The sequence below is a fragment of the Gossypium raimondii genome, chromosome 7 (genome assembly GCF_025698545.1).
Source record: "Gossypium raimondii isolate GPD5lz chromosome 7, ASM2569854v1, whole genome shotgun sequence".
Classification (NCBI taxonomy): domain Eukaryota; kingdom Viridiplantae; phylum Streptophyta; class Magnoliopsida; order Malvales; family Malvaceae; genus Gossypium; species Gossypium raimondii.
Window position 1 is genome coordinate 18603259 of NC_068571.1, and position 22513 is coordinate 18625771.

The 22513-nt window shown below is 33.6% G+C and overlaps 2 protein-coding genes across 2 annotated transcripts; one reads left to right on the forward strand and one right to left on the reverse strand.

Moving 5' to 3' along the window:
• Nucleotides 1-3663: 3663 nt before the first annotated feature.
• Nucleotides 3664-4344, reverse strand: LOC105771291 (uncharacterized). Its single transcript, XM_012592720.2, has one exon. The coding sequence runs from the start codon at nt 4253-4255 to the stop codon at nt 3839-3841; it is 417 nt and encodes a 138-aa protein (XP_012448174.1). The 5' UTR covers nt 4256-4344; the 3' UTR covers nt 3664-3838.
• Nucleotides 4345-4900: 556 nt separating this feature from the next.
• LOC105800033 (cytochrome b-c1 complex subunit Rieske-4, mitochondrial) lies at nt 4901-8003 on the forward strand. Its single transcript, XM_012630912.2, has 3 exons — nt 4901-5252; nt 5712-5856; nt 7414-8003. Exon 3 carries the CDS (start codon nt 7449-7451, stop codon nt 7782-7784), a length of 336 nt encoding a protein of 111 aa, XP_012486366.1. The 5' UTR covers nt 4901-5252; nt 5712-5856; nt 7414-7448; the 3' UTR covers nt 7785-8003.
• Nucleotides 8004-22513: the final 14510 nt, after the last annotated feature.

Here is a 22513-nt window from a genome sequence, read left to right on the forward strand (position 1 = left end):
TCATAGACTTGAACGGTTCGGTGTTGTGGGAGCTCGATCAATCTGCTTTTTCTTCCTTTTAATTATACTATTAGTAACTTTAGTTTCTCTATGAATATGACATTGTAGGAAGATTGAATGGTTAGTTGATTGCTATGATTGTTATAACATGTTGAATAGTTTTTCTTTTATTTGCATTTATAAATGTGGGTTTCCAGTATCGCCAATGTAGCTCTTCAGACTTGGTCTTGACGCCTAGGTCGGGTTTGGGGTGTTACAAAACCACCCTTTGCCAAATTAAACATACTCAGGGAATACACATGACACTTCTCCTTCTTATCTTTTTATTATTGCACATTGAGGGCAATGTGGGCTAAGTTGGGGGGATTCGTAGAATATGTTACTAAATGTGGTAAAATCAACATCTAATGAAAATTTTTAGATCTTTAAACTTGTTTAATAAAAGTACTCATATCTCGTTTTAGACATTTTATTTTATGTTACTAAATGATAATAAGTATATATATATAGAAATATATATATAAATAAAAATTGTATGTATATACTACTCCGCTGATGGCTTAGTTATGAGTGAAGATTTCGAAAATGTGACCAAATTGAGTAACCAAGATGAGGTGCTTGTGTTGTCATCTCACCTCGTGTCGAAAGATTTGAGTGACGAACTGAAACTTGCAAACACTTGGCTAACCAGGTTGCCATAAGTAGGGAGAATTAATCTATTTGGGCATGTATTAAATTAAGTAACCGGGGCGAGGTGCTTGGGTTGTCATCTCATCTCGCGTAAAAAGATTTTGCTATGTCCAAAGTTTTTTAAATAATTTGATTGAGAACAATTGCCTTGCAAGTTTAATTGCACTTCAATTTAGTGAAATGGTTGATTTTACACATTTTTACAATTTTATAAACGCTTGTTGGTTAAACTGACTAAGTACTTATTCATGCTAACACCTAAATTATTTGCATTTTGCATAGTTGTTGGATAAGACTTGATTTTGGAACAAAGTTATTAAATGATTTCTAGTATGGAATATACAACATGCTTGAGGACAAGCATCGGCTAAGTAGAGGAGATTTAATAGCAAGCTAATTTTGTGTGTTTAATGTACTTATTTTTGGTCAAATTTTGAATAGAATGCTATTAAGCTTGTGATTTCATGTTTAAATTTTATCATGACGTAATTGGAATGTTGAAGTTCAAAAGAACAAGAAAATTGGGCTAAATTGGAACGAAAAGTAATAAAATGGGTAAAATTAAAAATTTGTAGAATTGGTGGGTGATAAAAAAAAATCATATTTTGATTTTGTCAAACTCTATAATTAGAAAAATATCTTATTTTTGTTTGTTGTTAGGCATAATTTAGCATATGATAAGTGTACAAAAGCCTGGAAAAGGTAGCATGGAAGGACACACTTGAAATTTAATTGAAAACAATATTTTTCTTTTCCCTTTTCATGCGTCTGTAGCTTATAAAGCTTACTACCATTTTTTTTCGTTCCCTTATTTTGGCGCAATTGTTCTTTAAGTCCCCTCTCTTTTTCACCTATCACCGTTACATTTAAATTCATTCTCATAATCCAACAAAGCCTGATTAATCTTATGCTCGACTAATCCCCATTTAGCTTTAGCCCGGTTATCGTTCCAATCGAGAATTGTGGAAAATGAATCCACACTAAAATCTTACAACACTGTAGTCACATTCGTCCCTCAAAGTTAATCCAATTTCAACTCAAAGTGTTGTTTGGAGGAAGTTGTTTTGGCATACAGTTGGGAAAGCGAGTCGGTCATCTGGCGTATTCAAGTTCCCGTGAACAAAATGGTGTGTCTAGTTGGAAAAAGCTAGTTGAATTCCATCAAGCGATATAGTCATTGCATTTAAACGACCCACGCGATTGAGATCATTAATTTGAGTTAGGCTCTTCTAAATCGCAAAGTTACCAATATCTTAAATTGCAAACGCGTGTTACATGGTTAGATAATTGGTAAGGGTTGGTTTGCAGGTCATACGCTATAACCAACTTATCGTCTGGAAGAAAAAAAATCCACTTTTAAGGATCGATTTAAGTTCGGAGTGTGCCAAGGCTAAGGCTAAGCATTCACATATTTGATTTACCAAATTAATTTAAATTACTTAACTTTATTTTGCAACTATCATTCTATTATTATTTCATTTTAGTTTATACTTGTTTTCCCTTTATCAACTAAAATCCCTCTTTATTTACTTTTCAGCTTTACACATAGAGGTCGTGGGCACGACAACTGCCTAGACTCAGGAATCTAGTCAAGTAAATAGGAAAATTAGGAGTTCTAGTCCCTATGAAATTGACCCTACTTCTTTATACTACAATTTAATTTAGTTAGAGCGTAAGAAATTATATTTGGCGGTTTTGATGCTCATCAAAAACCCATTGTCATAAATAATGTTTCCTACATGAATTACCAATATATTGATATTATCTTTACATATATAATATTAATCTCACATATTTAATTTGTATTATTTATAAAAAGAATAACGTTGATATGATTTAATTATTATCATATTTAAATAAATTCATATTTATAGATAGAAAATATATTTATTTAATTATAAAAAATTGATTTTTATTTTTAATTTATTCAATTATATTCATTGATTTTATAAATTTAAAATTTGTATTAATTAATTAATAATATATGATGTTATTTTTAATAAGAACTTTTAAAATATATTAATTTCACATTAATAGAAAAGAAATTACTGTAACATGATTTAATTTTTATCAAAAATTTTTGTAGTTAATATATATCAAAATATAAAACATTGATTTTTACTTATTTAGGATTTACAAAATCGACTTTTTATCTTATTGTGTAGTAATTTCGTACTTAAATTATTGGTGAAATCTTAAATTAATTAATACAAATTTTAAACCAATCTAATATATATTTTATATTACAATATCCTTAAGTTTTAGATGTGTTCATACTATAAAAATTTGACATACGGCAAGGAAAGAAAGAAAATATATGTAGAGGAAAATTTCCAACATAAACCCTCCACATTTTTAAATAATTTTAATGGTATTCTGCAAGTTATATTTTCATAATAAGTCTTTCCAATTTACTTATATTTAAAATTCAACTTACAATTTTACATAATAAACCATTATAAATGTTAAAATTGTTTAAACAAATCTTTTATGTTAATCACTTTTTTACAAATTAAATACACTATTAAGATAAAATTTCACTAATTAATAATTAAAATTAAATTAGAAACTATATATTAAAATAGAATTTCACATAATTTACTATTTTACTATTTATATTTTAAAATTATTTCAAAAAATTATTTACTTAAACTCAGTTTAATAACAATCATAATCTTATTAAAATTAAACTTATATATTATTATATTTTAATTTCGTGATCAAATTTAACAATTTTTATGAAAAATTTTAAAAATAATTTAATTTAATTAATACATACAATTAATCCATGCTGGATAAAAGAAACTAATTATGTAATATAATTTAGTTAATATATATTTTTTACATTATTCATGTTTGGGGTTTGTAATTGTCTGTACAAATTTTAAACATTTTATCTCCGAATACAATAAACAAATTTTTGCATTTAAACATCCAACCTTAAATTAATCGGCAATAAACCAAAAATCTCAAAACTACAAACAATTTTGCATTTAAACGATGACGAAGCATAACACTGCTTTAACAAAATTTGAAAAGCTGAAAAAGATGGATGCAGATTCAAACTCAAAATCTCTAATTATTAAAGAAAGCAAAACAAAATGTGAGTTGTTGCAAGACGTGAGGATTTAGACGTTTTTGAAGAGATTCAAGCAGCAATTAGTTTGGTGGATTCATGCTCAACTGCAATCTTCAATAGGCTGCCTTCTTCCAACACCATTTGAACAGGCAAAAAACCCATCCCATTAGCCATGGCAAGCATCATCCGCTTGGTCTCCAACTTGAACTCCTCTAAATCCACCGTCCCATTGGAGTCGTGATCGAACTGCTCGAACAGTGATTCGTAAACGTGAGCGAGTTCCTTTGGGTCCGTTTTAATGTCGATGCCGAAGTGAGTTTCGAGCACCCTGAGACTCTGCAAATCCTTGGACAACTCCGTGTAAGACAGTAGCCCATCATGGTTGGTGTCCAGGTGAGCAAATCGCTCTCGTATTGAGATGTTGAATGCTTCTTCATCTTCAACGAAGTTAACAATGGTGGCACAGTCTAACACTTCCACACTCATCCTTTCAATCTCTTTAATTGGATTACCAATATCAGAATTGGCAACTTTGAATAATACAAGAAATGTTTATGAAATTATTGATTAGGAAAGTTGGATGTTAAGCATTATTTATAGTTGACACTTGACACCCATTGGCCATCCAGTTATTGTTCCTCAGATTTTAGTCAAAATATGCTGGCTAATATCAAATAGTAGTTTCCACTTTCCGGCCAGTCGATTTTCTTTGCCACGGTTTCATTTTTCTGTTGCATCTAGCATTACTTATATGAGTATGTGAAGAAAATTATAAATATTGAAATTTGAATCTTATATTTCTTAAATATTATTTTTTAACTATAATTGTCTAGAATTTAATTTTTTTAACATTAATCAAAATTTTACTTTCTATCAAGGAAATAAATCAAGGGATCCAAAGAATGATTTGTTTATTGAGTTTTAATTTAAGTTTGTGGGCAAGTAAGGGTTTTGTACAAGAGAAAAGAATTGGTGTCGTCTTTCGGTTTCTTAAAGCTAAATCATCCAATGGGCTCACTTAGTGTAGAATCAAGAAAAGCAAGGAATATTCTTTTTAAGGAGAGAAATGAAATTCCACGCTTCAGCTTTCCATTTACGCATCCCTTATGTTACACTTACAACAGCCATTGGGGGAATAGGAATGCATTTCCCCCCAATTCGGTGGGCCCACCACCAAACGTTAGTTTGGTTGGCTGTAATGGCATTACAGCCTGAATCCATTCCAGCTCTATTACGGGAAAATGTTGAATAGGCATTCCCTTCCTTCACCACTGAATAGCCATTCCATTCCACGGGAGTATTTTTTTTTTTTTTCCCATTTTTATTTTTTGCCCTCAGCTTCATCTTCTCCTTTCCTTTACATCTCTGCGTTTCCCTTTTTTCCTTCTTATTTCCCTTCATATTATTTCCCTTTTTTCCTTCTTATTTCCCCATCTGCTGCTATTGTTTCTGTTCGCCTTCAGCATTCGGCTTGGTTTCTCAAGTAAGCATTTTTTTTATTCTTTTTATTCATCTTTACTGTTTCTGTTCGCCTTCAGCATTCGGCTTGGTCTTCAGCATTCTGCACGGCGGCTGCTGCTACTATTTCTGTTAGACCTTTTATTTTCTAGGGTTTCTGTGACTTAAAATGAAATAGCTCTCTCGTATTTTTCATTATTTTACTTTTCTGTTACTCACGTTTGGGTACTTAGAAACTGGAGAAAAAGATGACAAACTTTTTTTTGGGTATTCTTTTCGCTTAAGTAAATACAATTTTTGAGTTAGAGTTTTTATTTCTGGAAATGTTAGACAGTCCCCTTCTCTTCATTTTATCAGGAACCAAAAAAAGTTTTAATTTTGCTATATACATGGGGTAGGGTTCTCCCTTTTTTCCCTTAAGGGTTAATTTTTTTCACTATTTTTTAATCTATTTTCCTTTGTGTTTGAATTGTTATATATTTAGGGGAACTTTTCCGGTGGAGCAAGGGGATATTCACAAACGTTGGAAATTGGTCAGTACGAGATTGAAGGATTTTCATAAGTGTATTGTGCTTCCCATTGGCAGCCTATCCATTGGACTTTGCAGGCATCGTGCAATCCTCTTTAAGGTGCCAAAACATAGCCTTTTTTTGTTGGTCTAGCTTATCATCTAAAATATTTATCATCTCAAATATTCATTGTTTTGTTTTTGGCAACGACTAAAACTTTGAAAAGGAAGTTCAAAGTTCAATTGGCCTAGAAGTAACTGCTAGTAAATGCTAGGATGTAGAATAGTAAGGCAGATTGTGCTGGGGTAGAAGTTTGGGAACTTTTTGAGTGATCCTTGTTTGAGAAGGGTTCTTCATATATGATCTTATTTACCCTATATGTTTGTTTCTCTTATTCTCTTTTCTTTGGTCTGAAATTCTTCTGGAATGAAAAGCATTTTCTTTGTGGGTGTATATATACTGTATGTATTTTTGAAGGTCTGGATTGGATAAGTTTTCTTTTATTTTGACTGTAAGTGAGTGTTTCAAAATTTGTGTTATTGGAAATGACTCTCTTGTATAAGTTTCCGTTTCTCTTAATTCTCTTTTCTTTGGTGAGTGGATGTTATTACAACAGTTTTGTCTTATAGTTTAAAGCGAGAGACATGGAGGAAAATGCTTTACTATTAAGTTGTGGAATTATAATGCTTTACTATTAGACTGAAATGCTTTACTATTAAATGCTTTACTATTAAGTTGTGCAATTTTGCCGGGCTTCATTGCCCCGCATCTTGGTGTCCCCAAGAAAAATGAATTTCCTAGTGGTTATCATCACCAAGTTGTGTAAATTGTCTAGTCATTTAAGCAGGCTTGAAGCACAAAAGATAAAAAGTAAAACAATGTTGATATACATATTTTAATGCCCATAATTCTTCTTTTTATTTTGGAAGCTTAACATATATCATTACTTATTAATATTTATGATGATTATTATAACAACTTTAGTTTAAAAGAGTTTTGATGGATGACCTTAAAAATGATCATAATAAAAAAATAGTCATATGGGTTACTTTTTGGAGCATACTAGACCCAATCAATTATGTCTAAAAAGGAAAGCCGAATGCTAATAATGAGATGTTTATTTTGAATCAGTTGTTCTTGTGTGAAGATAACCATTCATTTATGCTTTTATTGAATTAAAAAGCCACATTGTGTTTATTCATGATAATGGAAATACAAGAAAATTTTAAAAAAGTGGTAAAGAACTTTGTGATCCTTTGGTTTATACAAGTGAATAGCATTGAAGCACTCGCCTATACATATATGCTCGTGGATGGTGAATTTTCACATTTGAAGCCACTGCTTTACTTCATGTTAATGTATTCTTAAAACAACTAGTTGAATTAGCTCACATGCCATTTAGGAAGAAAGTTCTTCAGAGAAAAACCTATACTGTCGTGCAATAATGTTGTTATGTTATCATGGTGCAATCTATAGATATGTGAATGAAGGCCTGAAAACTTGTGCTTGTATGGTTGGACTACCCCCTCCCCCATTCTTTTATAGATTATGTGATACACGAGCCTCTGCTAGTTTACTTTGAGTGTTGACATTTAGTTCACATTTCTTGGATGCTCTATTATGAGCAGTACATGTATTTTTGTAATAGCATATGACAGTTGTTTTACCTTTTTCCAGGTTTTTCTTCAGATGCCCTCAGCCGAGGACACGATATGGGAATGATCTCAGATGTCCCTGCTACTGTGGCAGCTGTAAAGAACCCTACTTCGAAAATTGTCTACGACGAGTATAATCACGAGCGGTTTCCACCTAGTGATCCCAGCAAGCGTGCTTTTGCTTATTTCGTCTTGTCTGGTGGCAGGTTTGTTCTAAGCATGTCTGCCAGCAAAGACGTTCTTGCACTCGCTTCCCTTGAGGTTGACCTTTCTAGCATAGAGCTAGGGAGCACTGTTACCGTCAAGTGGAGAGGGAAGCCTGTCTTTATCAGACGTAGAACCGAAGAGGACATCAAGACGGCTAACAGCGTTGACCTTGCATCACAGGGATGAAGTTTAATTTTTTATTTTAGTTTTTTATTGTTTGTTTTGGGTTTGAAGTTCAATAGCATTTCGTGTTTGTAATGAAAAATGTGTATATATATCATTTATACATTGGTTGATCTAACTTTGGTGATGACTTGGTTGGTTGCCAATGGAATTTATATCTCCTATGTCTCCAACACTTTATGGCGGAATCCATTTTGCATGGCTTTTGATTTGATCTATAAATTTTTGGTTGGCTAGGGTAGTCTCATAGAGAAGTTAAAACATGGGTTTGTTTGGTGTATAAATGTTTGATATTTTTCATATATAAAAAAATGAGAATAATTATTATTTTTGGATCAATATTTGTAATTTTGGCAACTATGATCCCATGAGATTATGTTATGATTTTTATTAATTCATATTTTAATAAAAATTTTATTAAGAATTTTATGAAATTATATATTTTTATTTTTATTTAATTATATTTAGTAATAATTATATTAAAACATGATTAAATTATTTATTATTTTAATAATAATCTTAGTAAAATTTAATAACAATAATTATGTACTTAAAAAAAATCTTTTAAGGGTACTCTGGTCATTTCAGTTTTTTTTCTTATGCTATTACAACATCATTCCATTCAACCAAACACAAGAATACCATTACAGTTCTATTTCATTCCATTCAACCAAACAATTGAATTACTTATTACAACTCTATTCCATTACTGGGAACCAAACGTGCCCTTACATTTCTGAGTATTTACACTGCCAACTGAATTTCTCCCATGGTACCGTGGGATTTTAGATAATTTTTAATACTATGTAATTTTTTAAAACAAAATATTATTACAAACGACAATCATGAATAATAAAAATAAAAGACTTATCATATAGTATAAATGATAAATAAATTACTACAAATTAATATATAATGTTATGTTTACAGAATAATCTTTAAAAAAAAGAGAGACAAAATTATGGTAATAGCAATACTAGAATAATTCAGAAACAAACAAGAGACACGTCAACTTAATCAAATCGCTATAACTTGCATCTTAGACCTACCATCATCAAATCAATTTGATGATGAACATCGATCAACCAAGAAACAACTACCAAAAGCCCCAACAGAATCACCGCGTCAGTGCATAAAAGGCCAAGTCTTAGTTTATCCTCCACTTTTTCATCTCGAATTTACCACTATCACTATGATCTATCATGATAAGGCCATTTGAAAACAGTTCCTAATAGATTTAGTGGCACCCTTACATTGACAAATCTCATATATACACCGGAATGTGACTAGAAACTAAAAATAAAACCACATATGCTTTTAAAGAAAATAAAGTGGACAAAACAAAAACCATGAAAAATATGGACAAAACCACAATAATGTGAATTGAAATTAAAAACAAAATAAAAATCACGAAAAATAATGTTAAAGAAGTCTAAACTAGAAACCAGCTCGAAGGCTGATGCCCCTGCTGGCGAAACAAAGATTTTATGGATACTATGTAATTATATAAAATAAATAAAGGGTGAGTATTTGGTACACTGACAATGCAGTTTTTTAACTCCACAAGTAGAGTAATAAATATGCCCCATGTTTCATTTCCTTTATATATATTTTTTTTAAATTTTTTTACTATATCTTATGTACATTTACCATCACCCAAAGTGAAATTTTTAAACTCTATTGGTAATGTATCAAATATTTTCCCATAAATATAATATAATATAGGCTTAAGGGTCAAAAAATCCCTTAGTGAAAAATGAAAAAAAAAATCAATTGAGCCCTTAAAAAAAGTGTACCTTATTATCCCTTCCATTGACCGGTATAAACGCTGACGTGGTTGATGGCAACCACCAAGAGATGACAAATGGCATGCCACATCAGCAAAAAAAGATTCAATTTTTTAAAATAATAAATATTTTTTAAAAAATATAAAAATAATTAATAAAATAATTTGGAATGAACTTGGACATATAGTTGTCCAAGTTCGTTTGAATCTGACACCTATTTGTCCAAATTCATTCTAGATGAGTTTAAAAGTATAAAAGTTTAGGAAATATGAAAAAATAATCATTATTTAAAAATTCTAAAAGTATAAAATATTAATAATTTTAGTATTTTAAATTTTTTTTAATAATCTTTATAGATATTCGAATTTTAAAATAAAAAATTGAATTAATAATTTTTATATTCAAATTTTTTATATATAAATTATTATTAAAAATTATTAATAAAAATTATATACAATATTACATTTGACCTCTTCTTTATTATCTTTTGGCTAAATTCTCAAATTGAGAGTCCAACTTTTTAAGAGTTGCTCACGAAAGGTCGAAATCTTCTGAAATGGTCATATAATGACTTAACCTTTAAAAAAGTGCTTAAAAGAAAGTCAAACATTTCAAAAATGGTTAAATAAGGGATTCTCAAATATTATATATCTAGCTCCAAATTATGTTCTAACTGCTTTGTTTTCTTTTCAAGCAATATCTTATTCATGTGTTATTTGTTTTGATCTAAACACGTCAACATTTACCATTTTTTACGAATTAAACTAGAGTGTGTGAAAACATATTATTTGACCATTTTGAAAGGTTTGACCATTGTGAGTGATAAGCTATAATAAAGAAACATAAAAGTGCAATACGAAAAACAAGAAACAACATTTTTTTTGTGAAAAGCAATACCATCAGATTAATGCTTATCATATACGAAGATAACAATGGCTTTTAATCATGACAATAAAATCTGCTAATGGTAGCCACAACTGCATAACAATTTTAAGTTAATCTTAACAACCTTAACAGCTCTACTGATCTAATACTCTAACATTGTCCCAGTTATCTGATTTGACAATTTTAGCTAGAGACAACACTCGAAGAGCACTGTGAAATTAAGCAAACTGTTTTGGTGCAATGGACTTTGTGGGAACATCAGCCACTTGTTCTACTGAAGGCACATAGTTAACCTGCAGTATACCATCGAGAAATTTCTCACGAACAAAATGATGATCGATTTCCACATGCTTCACCTTAGCATGATGTGTGGGGTTTATTGCCATTGAAACCATAGACGTGTTGTCACACCATATTACTGGTGATTGATGAACTGTCACTCTAACTTCAATAAAAAGTTATTTTATGCGTAGTAGCTTAGAAAACACCGTTCACCAAGCTGCAATATTCGGCCTCTGATGAAGACCTGGACACCACTGTTTGTTTCCTAGAACACCATGCAATAGGATTAGAACCAAGATAAACATAGTAACCTGTTGCTGAACGCCAGTATTCAATGGTAGAAACCCAATTAGCATCCGAGTATCCAACCAAATCAAACTATCCTTTTTTGAAATAAGGTCATGATCTATGGTGTTATTAAGATACCTTAACACCTTTTTAACAGCTCTCCAATGAGTATCACAAGGAGAATTCATGTACTACCTTAGCTTGTTAACACATAACGTTATATCAGGACATGTAATGCACACATACTACAACGAGCCAATAACACTAAAGTAGAGATGAGAATCAACAAGTGGACTCCCATTAGATGCAATTAATTTAAGAGTGCACAACATAGGTGTAGGAGTATGTGTTGCTTTAGAAATTCCTGTTTATGAAGCAAGTAAAAAATGTACAACTTGTTTTGTGTTAGCAACATCCCATGAGTTATATGATGCACCTCCACATCTAAGAAAAAATGAAGATTCTCGAGGTTTTTGAGAGAGAATATGTTGTTAAGTTGTTGAACCACCTAATCAAATTTTTTAGATGAATTGCATGTGATGATTATGTCATCAATGTAGGCCATTAGAAAAAGTGATGATCTAGAAGATGTTTGAACAAACTGCGAGGGATCAGCCTTTTGAAGCATGAAACCCAAGCTAATGAATTAGATGTTGTCACAAAGTATGAAACCATGCGTGAGGCATCTGTCAGAGCCCACACAAAGCCATGTTCAATCGGCAAACAGGCTTCTCTCCATTGACACCCTAAGTTTCAAAACCAAGTGGTTGGTCTATGTAAATTTCTTCAGTCAATGCTCTATTAAGAAAAACATTATTAACATTAACATGCCTCAATGACCATCCACTTATGATAGTAACAGCAAGAAAAATTCTAATACTTATAACACCTCTAACCCGTCTCCTTCGCTGGATTAGGGTTACATAGTATTACAGCACATATTGAAACAATTTACATCATCAAATCGTCCATTTATTAATTAAAATAACAAATATTCAAATCTAAATATCATTCATGGTATAAATACGCTTACAAGCCTTATATCAAGCTTACATAGCCTAAAAATTAATTCGGGAATAATCAGGGACTTATTTGAAATGAAACAGTAAATGTAGAAAAACTTAAAAACAAGGATCACACGACCGTGTGACATAGCCCAGGCCATGTGGCCAAAGAGCATGGTCGTGTGGCCAAATCCTATACAATTCGGAGTTTAGGTCACACGGTCATGTCATAGACCATGTGCCTGCTAGTGTACAAATCGAAATAGGGTCACACAGCCATGTTGCAGGCTGTGTGTCAGACCGTGTATGATTCTAAGTAGGGCCACATAGTTGTGTCTCCAGACCGTGTAACAACTTGATGCTATGTGGAAAAGCCTGCACTTTAAAATCAATAAGACACACGACCATTTGAGGAGGTCGTGTGTAACTAAAATGACTTCCAAATCAAGCTAAAAAAATGCCTATTCCTTAATAGCCAAGCCACACCAAATTTAATCATTCATATACTTTCAAAACACATTCTAATAAGCCTAAAACATGTCAAAACATTCAACCTAAGAGTCTAACCAATGTACCCTCATTGGTACCACAATTTAAGCATCCAAAAATCACACATTTTACAATCACAAGTTAATGCCTTACACACATACTTAACATACCTAAATCATTCATTTCATCACATACATTTTACCACATTTCAATTTATCTTCTTAAGGCATAAACTAAATGACCAAAAGAATTTATGATCACAACCTTAAGCCAAAGATACCAAACATATTTACATAACTACAAAGATTTTTCCAAACCAAAGTTCAAACATTATCAACATGAACAAACTAACCAAAAAGGTTCCTAGTACAAGTCATTTATAACCAACATTAAAATGACCAATGCTTTTATCGTAATCAAGGATGGATAGTGCATATATGCTCTGAATTGATTCTAACCAATTGAGCTTTTCGATGATCTACAAGAGAATAAAACAACTAACATAAGCAACCTGGCTAAACCCAGAAAACTTCTGATTTCAGTGACATTTCTTAGAGGTTTCCAATTCAAAATAGCTGATATCTTGTTTGGATCTACTCTTATACCATCTGTCGATACCACGTGACCCAGAAAACTGACTTCTTGAAGCAAAAAATTCACATTTACTAAATTTCACAAATAGTTGTTTCTCGCACAATATTTGTAATGCGATACTCAAATGTCGAGCATGCTCAGTCTCATCTCTTGAATAAATTAAGATGTCGTTAATGAAAATGAAAACAAACTTGTCTAAATGTAGTCGAAATATTCTTTTCATCAAATTGATAAATACAACAGGAGCATTTGTTAATCCAAATGATATAACTATAAATTCATAGCATCTGTACCCGATTCTTAAAGCTATTTTTGGCACATCTGAATCTTTGACTCGAACCTGATAATAACTAAAATAGAGATCGATTTTAGAAAATATTGTTATACATTTCAGTTGATCAAAAAAATCATTAATTTGAGGCAACAAATATTTGTTCTTAATTGTAACTTTATTAACCCATCGATAATCAATACACAAACACATTGACCTGTTCTTTTTCTTAACAAATAACACAGGCGCACCTCAGGAAAAAATGACGGGCCAAACAAATCCTCTATCCGTCAACTCTTGCAACTATTCTTTTAATTCTTTTAGCTCGGTTGGAGCCATTCTATATGCAGCAATTGATATCGGAGAAGTTCTCAATACTAATTCAATAACAAACTCAACCTCTCTGACTGGTAGTAACCCTGACATCTTCTAGAAACATATCTGAAAAATCACAAATAATCAAAACTAATTCCAATATCAATTCTGAAGCCCTAATATCTAGAATATACGCTAACTATGCCTCACAACCTTTTCGTACAAGTTTTTGAGTCGACATAGCAAAAATAATATTGACAGCGCTGTTTAACCTCTTAAGATAATTTGTTTCTATCTACAATTCATGACCGCATCATGCAATTTCAACCAATCCATGTTGAGAATAAAATCAAATTCGTTGAATGAAAACAACATCAAGTCCGCCAGAAAGTCGTAATCCTAAACTTTCAGTGGATAATTTTTACAAACTTTGTCAAAAAATACATACTAACCTAACGGATTAATGACTTTGACGAAAAATTCGATTGACTCTACTAGTATTTTCTTGTTCGTTACTAACATAGTGCATATATACGAGTGGGTTAATCCTGGGTCAATCAAAGCATAAATAGTAACACGAAAGTGAGAAAATGTATCGATGATCACATTAGGTGCTGACGCATCTTCACGAGCTCGTATCACATAAGCCCTAGCTGGTGCTCGTGCTTCAGATTGAATCGTGGTGACTTTCCTTCAACTTCTACTGACTCCTGCCTTTCCACTGGTCTTTGGTGACCTACCTTTAGAAGGCACAGTCCCTAGTCATACATTCGAAGCATTATCCCTGTCAGACCTATTTGGGCAGTCTCGGAGGTAGGGGTGTTCATTCGGTTAACCGATCGGTTAACCGACCCGAAATAACATTAACCGAATTAACCGACCTTTCAAAATTTTTAACCGTTAACCGAACCGAAATTTTTTCAAAAAAAATTAACCGAACCAAAATTTTTTCGGTTAATTGATTGATTAACCAATTAACCAAAATTATATTTTTTATTTTTGGTTAAAATTAACCAATTAACTAAATTACCCGAATTAACCAAATTAACCGGATTACCCGAATTAACCGAATTAACTGAATTAACCGAATTGAATCACTACATAATTAAATTATTTTTAGACTTTTAGACTTTAGTTTCAGTTTTAGTTTTAGAATTTTATTTTTATTTATTAAATTATTTGTAATTTTTATGATTGGGTTGGGTTGGGTTGAATACTTGAGTTTGGATTGGGTTTAAGTGAATGGTGGGCCTATTTATATATTATAATTTTATTTATTAATTTTTTCGATTAAACCAAAAAACTTCGGTTAACCGACCGGTTTCGAACCGAATTAACCGTTAACCGAGCAATCAAAAAATAATTAACCGACCCCCGACCGAAAAATTTGGTTAAACTACCGATTAACCGAATTTGGTCAGTGAATCGAATTTTTTCGGTTTTACCCGAATTTTGCACACCCCTACTCGGAGGTAATGATCTAATGAACCACCTATAAAGCATGATCCTTTTTTCCATTGACACTCACCAAAATGTTTTCTATTGCAATGCTGGCACTCTGGTTTATTGACATTATGAACACTGTCGACACTAGCTACAGAGGTAGCCTAAGGTCTTAAATTAGCTTGCTTCCTTTGATCTCTACCAAAAAATCCATATGGAATTGACATACGACTGTTAGAACCTTTTACTTTCTTTGAAGGAGAGGAGAAGGAGTTTCCCAATTGCCTTTTACTCAAATCTCAAACATCAAAATCTGCCTTTTTCTTTGCTTTCCTAATGTCCTCCATTTTCTAAGCTGTGCCAATTCATACAACAAACTCTTTCAAGTCTAGTGCACCGACAAGCAACTGAATCTCTTCATTCAAGCCTTCTTCAAACCAAGTACACATAGCAACTTCTATCAGAATAAGCTCCCTAGCATACTTACCAAGTCGAACAAATTCTCTTTCATGCTCAGCTACTATTTTGCATCCCTATTTCAACTCAAGAAACTCTTTCTGCTTTTTGTCTAAGTACCATTGAATGACATATTTCTTTTGATATTAAGATTGGAAAAATTCCCAACTCACCCAATCTTTCAGTACAACCGCTACCAGAGTATTCCACCACTGGTATACTTTGTCTTTCACCAATGAAACTGTACACTTCAAGCAATCATTGGGAGAACACGACAGTTCGTCGAAAACTCTTACAATATTTTCTAACCAAAATTTAGCTTTTTCCAGATCATCCTCAACTTTACCGTAAAATTCTCAAGCCCCACTTTTGAAAATCTTATCAATAGGAGGTCTATTAACATGTGCATGTCCCAATCCTCGAGAATTAGGGCGATTCGGTTGGGTTACGAAAGGGGCGGAGGTTGTTGAGCCTTTAGATTAGTTCACATAAAGTAGTGAACCACCTTGACATCATATGGAAGAAGGCTTCTCGTGTCTCACTTCCCTAGCCCTCAAATATGAGCTCACTATTAACAGCCCCAAGTACCAAGGCTTGAGCGTTGCTCTCAGCTTCATCAGAAATAGCTAGGTTAGATTCAGATGACATCTTTTACCTATATAAAAAAATAATCAATTTGAATGATGAGACATTAGACTATCACAAGTTACAAAATGAAATGTATTTCTAGACTCTATATAGGCTACGTTCATTCTAAGAACCAACTAAATTGTAGCTCTGATACCACTAAATGTAACACCCCTAACCCGTCTCCATAGTCAAATTATGGTTACAGAGTATTATGGCACATATCAAAACAATTTACATCATAAAATCATTCATTTATTAATTAAAATAATAAATATTCAAATCTAAATATCATTCATGGTATAAATACGCTTACGAGCCTTATAGCGAGCTTACATAGCCTAAAAATCAATTCAGGAACAATCAAGGACTTATTTGAAATGAAATAGAAAAATGTAGAAAAACTTGAAAACAAGGGTCACACGACCATGTGATATAGCCTAGGCCGTGTGGCCAAGGAACATGGTCTTGTAGCCAAACCGTGTACAATTTGAGGTTTGGGTCACACAACCGTGTCATAGATCGTGTGCCCACCCGTGTGCAAATTGAAATATGATAACGCTCTAGAATAACGTATTTTTATATATTAATTATGTATTTATTTGAGTATGATCCTGCTAATTTGAGCTATTTATGATCTTTTATCTCATAGGGACTAAATTTGAGGCAAAAGCAAAATTAAGGGCCAAAAGCGTGAATTTAGAGATAAAATGGGCCAATGAGCGACACAAGGAAAAGTAGGTGCCAAAAGTGCAAGCATGGAAGACACAAGGGTTGAAATGCAAAAAGAAGAGATTTTATTCTATCAGACTCTATTTTAATTATATTAGGATAATTAATATTAAGATAATTATTAAGGATTATTTAATTTTAGGATTTTATTTTATTTATCTTTATTTATCTTCAATTAAATGTATTTATCTTTTGGGAGTTTAATTAGGATTAGACTATCTCCCCTAGCACTAATAGGGGGTGAAGTGACTCAAAAGGGATCCATCCTTTTCTGTAAACACTCTCTCCCCAAAAGTCTAGGCTTTTCTTCTTCTCATATTATCTTTCAATAAAATCTCTATTTTTGTTTTATTTATTTTCTTTTCCACCACAACCATGAGCCACTAAACCCATCTAGCCGAAGGTTGTCGATATTCCCCAAAAAGGGTTCTTAAGGCTTAGAGTCCGTACTTAGCCTCCTCGCCGAGTATTCATCATTTCTTCGCACTACGGGGTTGACGCTTCCGTCCATGTCCCTTAAGAAGTAAGCTTTTCAACGTATTCAAAGGCGGCCACTTTGTATGTTTTGGGAAGGTTGCACAGTCGGTTCGTAAGCTTACTACGTCAGAGGTTGGCGAGCCCAAGAGACAAAATGGTGTGGGATTCGCCATTGAGAAGCGTTGATCTAGCATAAGACGTTCCCAAAGAAACGATTATTGGCTAGAGTCAGGTTCCACTGAATCGTAAGTCTAAATCCTTGGAGCTAGTGGTTGTAGGCATCCTCTTCCACTATAACTGGCTTATTCGATTTGGGAAGAATCATATAAAAGCCGAGGATTAAACCCAAGGCGAAACAAGACAAGTGGAGGCTGGAACCTCCCATAAGAATTTCCTTTCTCTCAACTCTATTTTTAACTTCTCGAATTTTTGATTCAATATTGTTAATTTTTTTTTCATTTTATTTTTCGTTTCTAGATCCAAACCTTTAATTCTGTTATTTTCTTATTTTTTTCAGGAACGCAGGTTTTCTTGGGCAAGATTCTGCCTGGGATTTCACGGAACAAGACATTGTGCAAATCCAGTCCCTGAGGATTTGACCCTACCTCCCTTTTACTATTCTTTTTCATTATTTATTAGGGATAGGATATTTTTGTTGCTTTCAACGACCACAACAAATTTTGGCGCCGTTGTCGGGGACTGGCAACGTACTAATCTTGTTTTTTTGTTTCTTATGACCAGATCTGCTCCAGGTACTCTTGCGTTTGATTCAGAAATTGAGAAGACTGCTAGAGCCAATCACAAGGAGACAAAGTTAAGAAAAAAAGCAGTCAGCTATGGTTGGAATTCAAAATAACCCACCACCAGAAATCGAAGTCGACGATAAAGCTGAGTCTAGGGTTAACGAAAACCCTACTCGAACACTTGAAAGTGAAAAAGTATAAGTCGACTCACCAGAAGAAGTGCTTAACGCTAGGGTTAACGGAAACCTGAATTTATCACACCAACCAATGGCTCAAACGATTCGACAACTGGCCGAAGCTTCGACAGAACAACCGCCATTGTGCATCGCGTATCCTACTGTGGATACTGATTTTGAGTTGAAGTCAGGTCTAATCTAGTTACTGCCAACTTTTCGTGGGTTGCAAAATGAAAATCCTTATAAGCATCTGAAAGAGTTTCATATGGTTTGTTTTAACATGAAACCTCAGGGGGTAACTGAGGATCAGATTAAATTGCGTGCTTTCGCTTTCTTCCTAGCAGATTTTGCTAATGAATGATTATTTTATTTACCCTCTGGATCTATTAAAACTTGGGCTGATCTATCTTGTTTGTTTCTGAACAGGTTTTTTCCAACGTCTTGAGCAGCTGAGCTAAGAAGAGAGATCGTTGGAATAAGGCAAAAGGAAGCTGAGTCCCCTTACGATTATTGGGAGCGGTTTAAGAAGTTGTGTGCAAGCTGCCCACAACATGGTTTAATGGAGCAATCTCTCCTCCAATACCTTTACAAAGGTTTGAAGCCCATGGAGATGAATATGGTAGACGCCGTTAGTAGAGGAGCATTACTCAACATGACTCCCCAACAAGCGAGAGACTTGATCTCCACGATGGCTGCAAATTCTTAGCAGTTCCGAGCCAATACTGAACCCCCTAGAAGGGTTCACTAGCTAAGTAATTCAACCTTAGAGGATAAAGTTGATAGACTTACTAATATGATGAACTCTCTTATTACAGAAAAAGCGAAGACAGCCCAGTTATACGGAATATGTGCTACACCTGATCATGCAACTGATGCATGTCCCAGTTTGTACGATGATACCATGGCCCATCTGGATACTGTGGGAAATTTCCCTGGGCCGTCACAAAGGTGATACGACCCCTACGCTAATACCTACAACCCAGGGTGGAGGGACCATCCTAACTTAAGTTATGGGGCCAATCCACAGAATAACCAGCCATACCAAAATCAGTTTTTTCAGCAGCCGCCAGGTTCAAGTAATTCTTTAGAAACCATAGTCAATAAGTTAGCAACTAATGTTCTTGATTTTCAACAACAAACTCTTAATTTCCAAAAAAGAGACGAAGGATTTCCAACAAAAAAACAGAGGCGTCCATCAGAGAGTTCACCACATCGATTAAGAAATTGATCTCTCAAGAGAAGCTGCCGTCACAAATAGAACCAAACCCTAGAAAAATACGAATGCAGTGATGTTGTGAAGCAGAAAGGTACTAAAACCGATTCTTGACAGGAATCTTGGCCAAGAAATCGCTCAGGAATAACCTGAGAAAGACGAACAGGTCCGACCGAAGCCTCCAATGCCTAAAATTCAACCTCTATTTCCAGGACGGTTCAACTAGTGTCGAAGAGGTAAAGAGGACAAGGAAATCCTCGAAACATTTAGGAATGTTGAGATCAACATTTTGCTGTTGGACGCCATCAAGAAAATACCGCGGTATGCTAAATTTCTTAAAGAGCTTTGCACCAACAAGAAAAAATTAACAGGTAATGAAAGGGTGAATGTTGGTGAGAATGTATCCGCAGTGTTACAGCGGAAAATTCCAGTAAAATGCAAGGATAGGGGCATGTTTGCAATACCATGCAAAATAGGCCATCTGGGAATTAAGAAGGCTATGTGTGATCTAGGGGCTTCTATAAATGTAATGTCATATTCTATTTATGAATCACTTAACGCGGGTTTTTTGACAAAAACAGGTGTTATCATTCAATTGGCGGACAGGTCTGTTGTGCATCCAAAAGGAGTCCTTGAGGATATTCTGGTAAAAGTTAACGAGCTTATTTTCCCTATAGATTTTTATGTGATCAAAATGGTGGAGGATAGCACTCCTAGATCTTCAGATCTCCTGCTGGATCGACCGTTCCTTAGTACAGCTAGTACTAAAATCGACGTTCGAAGTGGAACTCTCGCGATGGAGTTTGATAGGGAGATCGTAAATTTTAATGTCTACAATGCCATTAGCATTCCAAGCGAAATCTTGATCGTAAATCGTATAGACATAATCCATTTGGGACCACCATAGAACCAATAACGGCGTCGAGCTAACGACGTTAAACAAACGCTTGTTGGGAGGCAACCTAATTTTTATTTTTATTTTATTTTATTTAATTTTCTTTGCTTTATTTATTACTTTATTTTATTTGGATATTAATAAAATTCTCTTCTTTTGCTTAGAAAAAACAGAGCGAAAATACAAAGAAAAAGGAATAAGCTAGAAAATTAGAAGCAAACAACCTTATCCATGGTACCAAACAGCCTCTATTCCAGATACTATTCCAACCCAGAATGCCTGCAGCCAAACTACCCTATTCCTGCAGCCAACCACCCTTATCCCTGCACCCAAGCACCACGCCTCAGCACAAATTAACCCCCCAACCCTAAAGTTTTAAAACATTTTTTTTCCTTTTCCCACAAAACCACCATAGTCGCAGCTCTTCCCTCCACCATTCTCCCTCACCATCGATCGCCACCACCATGGTTCGGACTCGTAGCCACACTACTGCCGAGCCCTCCTTCACCATGAACCCACGACGGTGCTGTTTTTCTGCACCCCAGCCATCATATGCGATCGACAGTAACAACACGGGGAGTTTTTCTAAACTTTTCTACCTATTTATTTCTTTTCATCCACATTGAGGACAATGTGCTTTCAGTAGGGGGAGGTACTCTTCGTTATTACTATCATTTTCTGTTATGATTTTGGTTGTTGTTGTTGTTGTTGTTGTTGTTGTTGCTGTGATTATTTTTACCTGGTGTTGCTACTTGAGGCTCCATTTTGTCCATATTTATTTATATTTTATAGAATCTCCTGCCTCTTTTCATGCCCAAGATTTTTACCAAGAATTGCCTACAATTTGACCTACAAGTATGACTCTTGTTTTCTGAGGAAATTATGAATTTTCCATAATTGATGCCATCTCCACTGCTTTATTCTTATTAGGCTAAAAATAATTGTGATTCATAGAGTTAACTTTATCTTGCTTTTCGTAAAATTAATCAAGTTTAATACAACGTGGAAACTTAATATGTTTGCATGCTAAAATATGTTCATGACTATTAAGGTAATTACTGAAACTTATTTTTGACACTTGATTATTTTCTTCTCTAAAATCCTCATAAAAAAAGTTATTATTAAAATGTCGTTTAATGTTTCCATGGTTATGAGTGCAGCTTAAAAACGTGACTGACTAAGTAACCGGGGTAGGGTGCTTAGGTTGTCATCCTATTTCGCTTCAAAAGGTTGTGTGATGTGTTAGGTAAAACTCCGCTAACCGAAATTAATTGTTAAGAACATGTTGGGCTAAGTAACTGGGGTGAGGTGATTGGTTGTCATCTCTCCTCGCGTCAAAAGGTTCGATGTGTTCTTAAGAAAAAATTATAATAAATTAGGAGTCTGCTGGGTTGAGTAATCGGGGTATGGTGCTTGGCTGTCATCTCTCTTCGCATCAAAAGGTTTAGTATATTCCTAAAGCATAAAAAATATAAATAATAAATAAATTAAAATAAAAATAAATAGAAAAGAAAAAATATATAATTTGGGGACTAAAGGAGGAAACAAATAGGGTGTCTTGGTAGGTTTGGTAATTTACCTAATTTTCATTAAATAATTAAAGTCGATTCTAATTTTTGTGTGTATTAATTGGAAAACTTTTTATGTTTTACTTAAAGCAAGCTTAGGGTTCTCTTTATTTTTCATATGCATTTTTGACTAATTTTTATAAAACTTTAGAGTGGTATTGCTTTTGTGGCAGAATCTAACTTTCACAGTAGATAGGAACCATACTCGAGGGAAAACATGGGCTAAGTAGGGGGAATTTGATAACACTATAGAATAACGGATTTTTATGTATTAATTATATATTTATTCTGAGTATGATCCTACTAATTTGAGCTATTTATGATCTTTTATCTCATAGGGACTAAATTTGAGGCAAAAACAAAAATTAAGGGCCAAAAGCGTGAATTTAGAGATAAAATGGGCCAATGAGCGACACAAGGAAAAGTTGGTGCCAAAAGTTCAAGCATGGAGGACACAATGGTTGAAATGCAAAAAGAAGAGATTTTA

Coding starts and splice junctions, on each gene's coding strand:
- LOC105771291 (XM_012592720.2), bottom strand. CDS start 4,255: ATGAGTGTGGAAGTGTTAGACTGTGCCACCATTGTTAACTTCGTTGAA.
- LOC105800033 (XM_012630912.2), top strand. CDS start 7,449: ATGGGAATGATCTCAGATGTCCCTGCTACTGTGGCAGCTGTAAAGAAC.